A 12395-nucleotide genomic window follows, 5' to 3' on the forward strand; every position below is an offset into this window, starting at 1 on the left:
GTTAGCCTTGGAAACAAAAATAGCCTGCCATTCTCCTATAAGCCACCTTGCACTTACCTTGGGGGAGTTACGGTGTGGGAGCTGACTTGCTGCAAATTCACACCTAGCTCACCTCAATCTGTTTGCACGCCCGTGCTTCGAGAAGGCTGAGGAGCAGTCAGCATTCGCTTATTGCCGATGCAGGTCACAGAGACATCAGCTTTGGTCAGCTGGTGGCCAAAGAGATAACAAACGGGCAGCAAGGCCGAAAGATTGTGTGCTGAGGTAAGCAGCTTCCTGCGATCATCTGCGGGTCACCACAACCCTGCAGAGATGCCCATGACCAGTGTGCCTGTGCATACGCACAGAGCAGTTAATTATTCATTAGTGTGAAAGAGGCACAACTAAAGTGGCTGTGGTATGTCTGAAGGGTATCATCGTGCTCCAATGCTGGGCATTCCAAAGACGCTGGTTTTACCTTTTCCTCTGAACCTAGAGGAGACAGAAAGTTGTGGAAGAGAAAATAATCTTTTCCACCTGCCAGCTGCAGGAAGTGCCAGTCAACAGTGCTATCTATCTTCACGTAAAGGCAGCCAGCTGGAGCGAGACAGAATAACTACACCAAGAGACAGCTCAAAGGATTTGGACTCTTCTACACTGCACAGCGATCCTGCTGCTGTGGTCCAACTCACATGGTACCGGCTACCTTATGATACCAGTTAAGTGTCCTCCCCCTGCCACCATTCCCTTCCACCCGATCGATAAGGAATTATGTGAGAGCATGTCAGGCCCAGCCAGCACAGATGGTCCAAATTTGAAATCATTTCTAGCTGTCTTCATATTACTCTAATTCCTGGCTTGTAGAAGAGCTCCTGACATGATGAAATGGAGGAAGGACATCTCTAGCATCACACCAAGGTTCACAGAAGGAACAAAAGGAATTGGAAGACCCTCCACCAGTTTGATCCACCACAGGCACTAATGCAGAAAGGTCCTTCATAACTGAACTATGGGCTGGAGTGTGGCCTCTCATAAAAGACAAGGTGCCAACGGTACAGCTAGCGACATTCTGAGAAGGAAGTCTGAACATCAAGGAAGCCACAAATACGAGACCCTGAAGGTCAGAGCAGAGGCATGCTGGCTGGGCAGACGACACAGGTACACTCCCTTGCTGCTACTGCTTAGACAGCAGCGTGGACTGAGGACTTTGGCCAGCAGCTCTGGGGGCCTGGCAACCTTCCTCAGCACCACAGCTTGCACTGGTGAAAGGAATTGAATGGGAGGGGTGACAGCGTGTCTCTGGCACCGACAAGTCACCCAGGAAATATGCGGGATGGAGACTCGTCACTGTCCTCCGCCTAAGCTACATCATTGCTTGCTTACTTCTATGTTTCCTGAACTGCCTTTCCTTCTTGTCCTCCACTTTGGGATTTTCATTTTAGAACACACACAGAAAAGAACATTTTACTAAATTTTTATTGTAAAAACAGTTCCCCAGATTTATATAAATAAGCCATATACGTAACATACAATTACGTTCATTCCATCCTCCAACATTGACAGCTTTAAAAAAAATGAAACGGGCTAAAAGAACGCAAGTCCAAAAAGACATTAGGTTTCCAATGACCAAGTGATATCTCACATGGAGCCTCCTTCCTCTACCAGCCTCCAAACAAGATGCTGAAAGTACACAGCACTTGCAACACCCCCAAGAACTGACAGGGAGGCATTTGAGCCTTATGAAGAGTTCTCACCCACTCTGCAGGCGTCGTCAGCCGCCTGTGTTTTCATGCTATCTCAGCGTGCGGTGGGTGAGAAAGGAGGGGGCAGTTTGCATAGCAACCTCCTACACCCAGACAGCTCAGCTGTTGTGCCCTCCCAAAAGAAGAGGGGAAGGGCAAGCCGAGTCTGCTTTCCCATGGCTAACACCTCCACGGGCAGCCCAAAGGGAGACCCTTGGCACTGCCAGTTCTGTTCAGACATCTTAGAAAGGGGAAGAAGGTATTCTCAGCATTGAGAGGAGAGACAGGTGCTGGTCAGAGCCATACCACATGGCAGTGGGGATGGCAGAGAAGAGAGGACACAATGTGGAACAAATGGGAGCTAAAAAAACCCATAGGGCTTGATAGCACCTTTTCTCTTTTGCTTCCCCCTCCTAGCACTGCTGTATGGCTCTGCAGTGTGTCGTGAGATTACCTATTCCCCACCTCCTTCCTGCTTCGGCTCAAACACCAAGGAAAGAGCCACAGACAGATGAGAAATCCCACGAGCAAGGACAGGACAGCTTAGCAAGTTTATACGCACACACGCACCAAGTATATGTATCCCATGGAACTGTTACGTCAGTATGAAAAAAAAAATCTTGACGTTTAACTATTAAAAATAAAGCCCCACCTCCAGATTGTACAAAACCTGTCAAGAGAAGGAAGAAATCTCTTGTATGCAGCGAGTCTGGGAACCGGCCAGATGTCAGGAGCACTTCCAGACACACACGGCCAGGCTGCCACCAAAGAACATGTACAGCAGATTCTTCACCTCGTGAGTGATCTCAAAGCCAAAACCTTCCCCAATCACCACATGCCAGGAGGACCCAAATTTCTTGTCCATCATCTCTTTGATCATCTTGGCAGCGCTCTGGAGAACGTTAAGGAGGAAAGTGTAGGGTGAGATGGAACAAGCAGTGAGTTTTTATGCAAACACCCCCCTAGTCATCTTCTCCCTTTAACAGACTTCTCAAGCAATGGGCAACAGGTATAGCAGCTGCACTGCAGGAACTGAGAGCTCCCCAGAGCTACACCCAAGGGTAAAACAGGTATCTCTGTTTTCAGCAGCCTCTGACACAGCAGCTAGGAGAAATTAAAGAACTGCACCTAGCAATCACTTCTCTCATTCACACAGTCTGAAGCAAGAGTTCTGGTATAGATGCTGATAGTTATGCTGGGTTCAGTGAGCATGAGAGGAGATTCAGGTCACTAAACTGCGGCTATTTTTACAAGAGTCCATTTTTTTCTTTTTCCTCCAGCTAATTACCAAAACACTGAAACTAGGCTGACTTTTAAAAGGCTCGCTTCTCTCTGATCACACCCTGCTTGATCTAAAAAAGGAGAGAGGAAGATTTTGCAGCGACATGTGGTGTCTCAGGCAGGATGGGACAGAAGGAATCTCTGGCTTCGTAGCTTTACCTTGCTCCAACACAAAACTGCTCTGGCAACAAGCAGTCTGTGCCCTGCCCATGGAGCAAGGTGCATTTTCCTTTATTATTAGTTCTCAAAGGAAAAGGCAACCTTTCCAAAGACCGTAACTTCTGCATCAACGCCCATTTATACAGTCTCGTAATTTCATTCAGGAGAAAAAGGGAAATTCAGGAATTTCATTCAGGAAAGCCAAAAAGGAAGACTTAACAGACTGTACCTAAAGGTTCAAAGACTTTCACGTACTCATCCCCAAAACAAAAGTCTCTTCCCCACCTCAATGGGGACGGCCTTGCTCAAGGCTGAAGAACAGACGGGAAGGGCCTGTCTCCACACAGTTCTGAACCAAGCCCTCAGGACACAGGGCATTTTACGAGCAGAGTGGAAGCATGCCACAGGCAAGGCAGGATCAGGAAGGAGGTAAGGTTTGGGAGGCAGCATTGCTACTAATCTCTGCTTCCTGCAGGAAAGCAAAGTGCCATTATAGATCTTGCTGACAAAGGGAACCGAATCGGAGATCCAGCCAAGCTCTTTGCCTTCTTCTACCCTTGCTCAGTGCAGAAAGAGAGTAATAGGATGTCAGGATCTGACACCACTCTGTCCTGCACCCTTAGCCCTGCTCCTGCAGGTACCCTGAGCCACAGCAACTGAAGGCTGCCCATTTTGGGATTTGTCTAGTACCTCATTGTTGGTGGCGTATTTCTCACATGCTGTGACACACAGCTCCATGGCCTCTACACGCATCTCCTCCGGCATGTCTGTGTGCTGGAAAGAGCAAACAAACAAGAAGAACTAAGCAGAAAAATAAGAACTAGGCACAAGACAACAGTAAGTAGCCCTTTTGCACAGGCTATAGCAGGGACCTAGACTGCTGCGTGTGGGCAAAAGGCAGCTAGTCCCTGTTAATGCTTGCTTCAAGGTGGGAAGCATCACCAGCAACAGGGGCTTGTCTGTACGCCAAGCATTTCCACTGTTTCAGAGAACAGTAAATATGAAAATAGCTTACTGCATTGCAACTGACCCCTTCATTGCTTTGTCCCAGCCAACGCAGAGTGCTTCTCTACCTAACACTAAGACTAGCACTAAGGAAGCACAGCTTAAAGGAGGAGATAAATACACTTGTCAGTTTTTCTGCTATAAAATGAAGGGAAAGCACGTTACTACTGCTCCACCCACAGTCCTTAATTACTGCTCTAAGTATAACAAAGAAGTCTAAATTACACAGCCTTTTCTTCCTCTTCTGCTATCGGGCTGGCTAGCAAGATCCTCAATACCAGCTCCTCTAGGAAAAAAAGCAAGCTGCATCCAGAACACAAGGGAGGGCTCCAAAGCAGCACATTCAGTCTATTAGACAGATCACTTTGCCCCAGGCTTCCCCTGGCTGATGTGGGGAACAACAGTACTAATACATGACAGAGGCCAAGGACAGGGAGAAAGCAGCAGTGATGACTGGGATCCTTCCACGGGACCATCAGTACACGTGTTCTCAGAGCAACTACTCAGTGGGAGAAATTCTAATGTGGAAGGTTGGTAAGAATGAAGGTAGAATTTCATATCTGTAACATGCGTAATCCATTCTTCTTCTTACCCTAATCAGTGGAAAGCTGTGAAGTCTTTTATAATCAGCCTCCTCCTTTTTCCCCTCCCCGGTGTCTGCCATGGCCCTTCCACAATGACCCCGGGAAGGGGCAGAGGGGCTGCCTGGAGCTCAGCAAGGTGCTGCAGTGCAGACAGCTCAGGCAGCCAAGAGGAACACGGCTCTGTGAACACAGGCAGAGCAGCTTCAGCAGGAGGGGAAACTTCTCGGCCCAGAGGACACTGTTTAAACAACAAGAAACACAGGAAAGAGAAAGAAAGCTTTGAATTAAAATGGAAGGCAAATAAAACTATTACGAGAATATTGTCCCATGCCAGTTACTTACTGCTTCTCACTACCATCTTCACATGCCACCCACTTAGAGAGTTATCTTACAGACCATTAATGCAAACAAATTTAAAAAATGTATCATTTTCCATAAACAACATTTCCAGAGCCTTTCCCAGAAGCACCAATCGAGCTTGAGGGAAGAGCCGAGTCAGGGTACAGCTTCCAACAAGGGAGGGGAGAGCAATACATCAGCCATTATGTCTATTGATTAATTCCGAAAGGATTTTCCCAGAACGCCATTAACTGTGAGGGTTTCAAACTGCACATGACAAGTGAAGGGTGCGAGTATTTTAGGAACAGAATCAGCGTCCATGTCTGGACAGAAATATTTAACAGGAACATCTTGGTCTGGTTTGAGCACTTGCTCCTCATGTCCCCAAGTATTTGTCAGCTGGTGAGGACCATATGGGAAAACGCCGGACCATACCTCTGGGCCTAATGAGCAACGTAGAGGCACAGCACTGTCTGACTGGCAGATTCAGAACGTTTCACCGTGGTCTTCCCCCTGCTTCTCTTATCCAGAACAAAGCACCTTCCTCTCCTACCCAGGGGAAGCAAGGTTGATCCCATATTAAAGGGAAAACCAAAACAAACACGGCATCAGGCAACACATACCAAGTGTTTATGCCAAGCACGCAGAGTTGCTGGCTAAAGCACTAACTCTGACAGACTACCGGCTCTCACACAAGGGACCGTGGGACCAAGGCAGGCCACCGGGGCCTGCCCGACGGGCCGGTGGCTGTTTCCCCGGGGAGAAGCCACCGACGGACGGCTGCGTTGGTTAAAAAGACAGGGCAGGGAGATGGTCTGGGAGCAGCCCGCCAGCCGTGAGTCCGGAAAGACACACCACAACCCCGGCGGCGACCAGAGGTAGGGTGGGGGAACAGAGATCGGAACCACCGGGCACCGGCGGAAGACGGTCCGAGCGGGCCGCACACCCGAAGCGGCCCCCTCAGGCCGGCCCGCCACCAGGGAGGGAAGGAAAGGAAGGGCAAGCAGGCTCGGGAAGACGGCCCTGAGCGGAACAAGGGGGAATGGGACGAGGGGGCTCCGGCCGCCGCCGCCGCCGCCGCCTCACCTGCGCCGCCGCCACGGCCCGCACCGCCACCCCAACGCCGGTTGCTAAGGAAGAGCCGTGCTTGTCATAGCAACCGGCTCAGGAAGTCCCACCCACCCCACCGTCCATTGGATGTGAGTGCGCGGTCCGGCGCTTCTGATTGGCGAACTGCCTTGTCGGCTACCTCCAGGGGGCTTAGGCGGGCGGTGGGGGTTAGGGTGGCTGCGGGGCGCCTGCTCTTCGCCGATCTCCCTCGCTGCCGACCCTGGCCCTGAGTGACAGGAGAAGGGGATCGCCGGGGGTTGGGGGGGTCCTCGTTAAACAACCCCGCCGTGGCGAGCGAGAAGGGCCCGTAGGAGCCGCAGCTGTGCCCCCGTGAGAGCCAGGCCCGGGCCTGTGCCTTTCCCCTCGGTGGGACACCCTCAGGGCTGCGTCAGGAGCTGCTGGGAGGGAAGGGTGGCCGTCCTGCCGGCCTGGGCTTGGAAAAGGGGATTCCAGGAGGATCCCGGCCTTCCTGCCCTTTCCATCTGACGGTGGCGGCGTGGGTTTCGGCTGGGCAGGCTGCAGGGACGGGCTCTGAGCCGCAGCCGAACCGCTTTGTATCTGGAGACTCAGTATTTTTCTGGCTTAAAACCCTTTTGGGGCCTCGTTCTACCTTTTGGGTTAAACAGCAAGGATAAATATCGAAGTGGTTTGGGGTAATTCAGGTTTTGTTGGGTTTTTTTTAGATGTGTTTTCATTGTATGGGAGAGGCAACCGCTCATGTTTGCATGTTGGTGCAACTGGAAAGAAGGAGAAAGTCTGTGAGGATGGGTTGTGAGTTTGCAAACAGCTCCTATAACGCTAGCCCCCATCCCCACTGAGCTCATTGACCCCCTCCCGCCTTCCATGGCCTTTATATTTGTAATGTATGTTTGCTTTGAGGTTTTCCTTGACTCTCGGCTCTCTGGGAAACCTGTGTTGTCTCTGCATCCTGCTAGCCAAACACTGATTGCCTTTAAAACAGGGCTTAAACAGTTACCTGGGGGTCTACGATTGTATTCATCTGAAATTAATACAGGTGGAGAAGCAGGAAGCTCCAGGATAATACCGAGGGGAAAAACTTCTGTGCAAAACCCTAGTTGCTGGGCACGATGCCTGGGTTTCCATCAGGGCCCTTCACTTGTCTTGCAGGGTGGCTCATAGACTTGATCTTTCATGCGGTCTTTTGGCTGGTGTATGTCTGAAATGTCCTCATTGCTGGCTGTCTGCTGAAAGAATAATTGCTTTCTAGCTCTCTGAGAAGGAAAAGAGTGGGGGAGGAACAAGCTGGGCTCTCTCCTGCCCTGCCAGCTCGTGAAGAAGTCCTCTTCCCTCACCATAATCTCCAAGCTCCCCCCTCTGCCCTATAACCATAGGGAAGACATCTTGTTGTCTCTTGGTGGTGTAACAGTCAATCAGACCTCCTGGTTGTCGTTTGCCTGACAAAGCAGCAGTGGAGGCAGCAGAGCTGGCTCTGGGCTCAGAAAGACAATGCTGCAGCGATCATTCATCTTTCCCTTTGCCTTCGCTGCTGGTGGTGACAGAAATGAAGCACTGCCTCCTGTCCCCTCGTTCTCCTACGGCTCCTACCTCCTGTGCTGATTTCTTCTCCTTTCAGCAAGCATCAGCCTCTTGCAACAGGGCAGGCGCAGAGCTAAAATCTGTCAAGAGACAGATAAAAGCTGGGAGATCTTTTTTTTTTTTTTTTTTTTTTTTTTTTTTTTGCAGAGGAGATAATTAGGAATAGAATCTCTGTGAGGAAGAAGATCTTTCCATCATCATTACTTTATCTCCAGGCAGCTACTCTAATCTCTCTGGGGACACAGCACTTTCAAGCATCATATTCTTGCTGTGGTTTTTTTAATGCTTTAATCCCTATGTAGTTCACCCACTTTTGCTACTAAGCAGCAAGTCGGCGCGAGCTGGTGTGTTTGTGTGCGTATGCCTCTGTTCGTGTGTGTGTGGAGGCAGGGGGGAGCGCGCATGTGTATGTAATTCTGGGTTCAATTAAATGTACTTTGGTTTTGATCAATGTGTCCCCAGGGAGTGTTTCCCTCGGGAAGTGCTGGGACTGGTTGTAAGGACTATTCATCAGCAGCTCCCAGGTGAAAAGCTAAGGAAAAATGGCCAAACCCCCAACTGCAGAGGGCCCAAAGATAGGAACGCCGTGGTTTCTGTGATTGTGGTGGGTGATGCAGCGGGGCTGCAAGGTAGAGATACTTCCTGAGGAAGCAGAGCATCCTACTTGCCTGTCCCCATCCGTTATGGCTTAGCAAAATATGGGCAGTTCTTTTCTGGACCCTGAAGTGCCGGGTTTCCACGGGCTGCCTCTCTACAGCACCACAAGCTGGTCAAAGCCTTGTTGGGCCAACACAGCAAACATGTACCAGTCCCTTAGCTGCTAGTTTAGCACAAAAGGCAGATACACGGCTGGCTTCACATCACCTGGTCTTTAATTTCCATATTGAGTGACAAGGTGCCTGTCTGTAGGTGAAGACGAGTCCAGAGCAAGGGTCAAATTCGCCCCTCTGGATCTGTAAGGAGCTGTTACCGTTGTTGTGCTCTGGCTGGTCCTTTCTTATCTGCCACTGATCACAGATGGAAACTGTTTCAGCCTTTTGCCTTTGGCAGCCGTGGTGAAATGCGTTAAAACAAAGAAGTGCCGTTTGCCGCCCGATGTTAGATTGTGCTGTACTCCTTAGCTAAGAAACAGAAATGTAACCACTGACTGCAAAATATAGAGATATATAATATACATACTGCCCCGTGCTTGCTTTTAGCCATCTCCATTGTTGATGGTAGGAGGAGACCAGACAGCAGGCTGGCTTTTCAGCAGGTGGAGGGCACCCACAGACTTTTCTTGGCTTCTTCTGGCCAGGTTTTGGGACTTCCCCATCGTCCCCGTGGGCACAGGCCCTGCTGTGCCCCCTCTCCTCTCTGCGATAAAGCAGGGGGGCTCGAGATTGCTGTCAGCCACAGCCCAGGGGCTAGGCACTGCTCCATGCTGCCTTGGGTAGTACCAGAGAGCCCAGGATGGGGACTTGGGGCATGCTGAAGTCTGCCCCGTAGCTGCTCCAGGGTGGGTAAGATGGTCTCAGCTCTCTGGAGGCAGGAGGAGCTCTTAGGAGGCCCCGTGGAGATGCTGAAGCCATGTTTCACTAGGATCAGAGCCCCACCGTGTTGCCTTGAGCTGAGGGAAGGCAGAGACGGGGATGCTGGTGTGTGGGGAACGGGCAGCAGCCGAAAGGAGCCCAGCCCTCTGCTCCAGAGGAGAGAGCAACCCGCTTTGGGACAGCCAGATTCCCTGATCTGCTGCTCAAGGCGATGCTTCACGTGTGGTCCCATAACTACTACCTCTAGTAACTGCTGCTGCCGCAGCACTAGCAGCTGTGCGGGGGCCGTTCCCGTGCCAGATGCTCTGGAAGCACGGCGCGTTCTCCATGAAAGTGCTGCACGAGTCTTAATGAGCCTTCCTGGGGAGGGAGCGGAGGAGGCTCGCCGCAGGACGGAGAGGCTCAGGAAAGTAATTAAAGGGAGCCCCCCCATTGCTAGGGCAGCTCGGGTAATGGGGGCTTCGGAAGTGTCACCTCCAGGGGACAAAGCGTGGCCTGGCTTGACCTGGTTTGAAGGGACTGGGAGGTTGACACGCTGCAGGGAGCCGTGTCCCCTGAGCCCAAAGCTGAGGCTGCAGGTGTTGGGGAGCACAGGAGCTCCCCGAAGCCCACCCCGAGGTGGGGGTCCCAGGGCTGCCCCTGTTCCTGGGGAAGCAGAGCCTGCACAGTGGGTGGTGCCCTCCAGAAAGCCAGGCAGGGGCTGGAGGGGTTCAGGAATTGCAGCGTTTTTCTTTTCAAACCTGATAATTAACAGCCATAGGGTCTGAAGGTTTCCCGTTGCCATGTTTGACCTGGTCTTTGCTGCAGGACAAAGCCCTTTGCAGGGGCGGAGGAGTGGGTTGAGTCCGGCTAAGCCCTTGGCCCGCGGAAAGCCTTGCGGCATCGAGTCCTGCGGATTAGGAAGGGAAATGGCAGGCCCTTTCTTCCCCTTGAGGCGTGTTAATTGCCCCTTGGCGGGGAGATAGAGGAGACCATGCGGGGGGTATCCATCCCATCCGCCTGTCTCCCCTGCCATCTCCTCTCATGCCAGCCCCTGCCAAACTGCCATAGCCCGACGGTGTCCCTGCCTCTTGGGTTTCCTCCATTTCCTTCTCTCTTCCCCCCCCGCCCCTCCCCATCTCAGGTATTCGGACACAACGCAGCATCCCAGCTGAGCGCACCTACCCCTTCTTCGCACCGTTGTTAAAATTTTCCTTCTTTAACCCCCCCCTCCACCAAGGGTGACTGTTGTTCTGCGTCTCTTCTGCACGTGACGTGTTATTTTCCAACCGGCTGCCCTTAGAGAGATGCAGGGCTTCTCCTGAGTGCTCCTGGTTAATTTAGAAGCAAGCAATATGTGTAAGTCATTGTAATTACTCCTTCCAGCCAGCAACGCCATTGATTTGTTGTCTCCACCTTTTAAGCCCTGTTGCAGGTTTGCAGCTCTTGAAAGGCTCAGCTTACCAAAAATAAATGGTCCCGTCTTGCTTTCCTCCTCCCTAGATGGGTGAGAAGCAGCCGCTGCTTCCTGCAGAGAGCCAGGGCAGGATGGAAATCAAATATTTATTCCTACTCTTGATTTTCTGTCTCCCAACGAGTTTCTAATCTCTCTGTAATGCCTTCGGTTCCTGAAGAGCCTTATACAGAGATGTTTGCTGTAAGCTTTTAAAATGCCTGGATAAATTATATCAAGTTTTCCCGCATCCCCCCCCCCCCCCCCCCCCCCCGGTCTGTCCAACTGGCCGTGAACCTCTGCAGGGAGAGGAGGTCGCCCTGCAGAAGCTGTGCCACCAGGCTCCCCCCTTTCTCCCATCCCAGGAGTGATAGATCCACACGTCCCGGGGACACGGCTGGAGTCGGGATCGCATCGGCATCGTCTGGCGAGGAGGCGGAGGGCAGCACCGATGTCTCTGCCCGAGCGTGTCCCGGTGTCCCCTTTGTTTCTGCTTTTCTGAGCGGGGGTTACACAGATTTCGGCGTGGGATGGGTTTCCGGGCTCCGGAGGAGATGAGTTTTGTGCCAATAGCCTAGAGCAGTGGCCAGGCTGTTTCCATCCTTGTTTATCCTCCCGCATGTCTTTTGCCTTGGCTGGCAGCCCCAAAAGCCCCCCTTGCAGGGCTCCTGCAGTTTAATAGGAGGGTCTTCTGGACCAGTTACCCCACCCCCCCATTTCACCTCCTAAGTCTGTGACCCCCAGCAATGGTTTTGGACATTTCCTCCTCTAAAAAGTGCTGTCCTTCCTAATTATGCTGCTGTTATTTGGGCGCAGGAGCAGAGGTCACCTGTTGAGCCCCCTCCTGTTAGTGATGTGGGAGTGAGCCTCCAGTTCAGCAAAGCCCTTAAGTGTATGCTCCAGCCAATGTACTCAAAGTTATTTTTCTTCTTCAAAAAACTCTGAACTTTGAGAAGATGTGCCAAAAGACTGAAGGTGAGAGCCCCAGGCTTTGTTTTATAGTATTAAATACCCTCCAGAAGGAGAAGCGGGAGCTGAGGGGGGACGGTCCTGGCTCAGCACGCCAGCGATGGCAGGGTCCTGGGGAAAACCGGGTTTTCTGGCTTTGTGCTCTGTTTTCCCCAAATATTGGTGAGGGTGTGACTTTCCTAGGAGGGACAGGACCCACTGAGGGGCAAAAGCATCGTGCAGACCTGGCTGGGGGTTGCTTGAGAACAGGCGGTTCCAAGAGCCATGTCGAGGGTGAATTGGCTTGTGCCTAGCTAGGTCAGGAGCTCATTACTAGTACTTAATTAGATTTATACCTGATGTGAGCTCCTTGCCATCACGGTCTGACCTGGAGGCCGTGATTTCCCACTGGTTTCTGCTTCCCCATTGTCGTCGGCACGGGGGGTTCCTCCTCCATGGAGAGGTGCTTCCCCCAACCCCTTAGCAGCCACCTGTACCCCATGGAGCTTCATGATGGGGTAGATGAGGGATGCCCAAACCGTGACACCACCCCCAGCCCCGGGGGCAACAATACCCAGACCCTTGTGATGGTATTTCTGTAATCGCAGCTGCGGGCCTGGCCGTCTCCCTCCAGGGATGCCACCCTGAGCATCCCAGCAAAGGACACCTCGGTTTGGGCCGGCCGGTCCCCCCAGCGACCTCGCATGCCCCACGGGAGGCTCGAACA

The 12395-nt window shown here is 52.0% G+C and overlaps 1 protein-coding gene across 2 annotated transcripts; it reads right to left on the reverse strand.

Moving 5' to 3' along the window:
* Positions 1–1437: 1437 nt before the first annotated feature.
* DNAL4 (dynein axonemal light chain 4) lies at positions 1438–6215 on the reverse strand. 2 transcript variants are annotated; one of them, XM_049822519.1, is made up of 5 exons: positions 6176–6196; positions 5525–5638; positions 4759–4988; positions 3852–3935; positions 1438–2613 (listed from the first exon to the last, which is right to left on the reverse strand). In XM_049822519.1, the coding sequence occupies exons 3-5, from the start codon at positions 4828–4830 to the stop codon at positions 2449–2451; spliced, it is 321 nt and encodes a 106-aa protein (XP_049678476.1). In that variant the 5' UTR covers positions 4831–4988; positions 5525–5638; positions 6176–6196; the 3' UTR covers positions 1438–2448. The 2 variants fall into 2 exon arrangements, with proteins under 2 accessions (XP_049678476.1, XP_049678475.1); XM_049822518.1 differs by lacking the exon at positions 5525–5638 and having other exon boundaries at positions 6176–6215.
* Positions 6216–12395: the final 6180 nt, after the last annotated feature.

The sequence above is a fragment of the Accipiter gentilis genome, chromosome 18 (assembly GCF_929443795.1).
Source record: "Accipiter gentilis chromosome 18, bAccGen1.1, whole genome shotgun sequence".
Classification (NCBI taxonomy): domain Eukaryota; kingdom Metazoa; phylum Chordata; class Aves; order Accipitriformes; family Accipitridae; genus Astur; species Astur gentilis.

Bases quoted from the DNA above. Each gene is read 5' to 3' on its own strand.
- DNAL4 (XM_049822518.1), bottom strand. From the start codon at position 4,830: ATGGCAGACACCGGGGAGGGGAAAAAGGAGGAGGCTGATTATAAAAGA. The intron at 3,936-4,758 runs GTAAGAAGAAGA...TGCTCTTTCCAG, and splicing joins ACAGCTTTCCACTGATTAGG to CACACAGACATGCCGGAGGA. The intron at 2,614-3,851 runs GTACTAGACAAA...AACGTTCTCCAG, and splicing joins AATACGCCACCAACAATGAG to AGCGCTGCCAAGATGATCAA.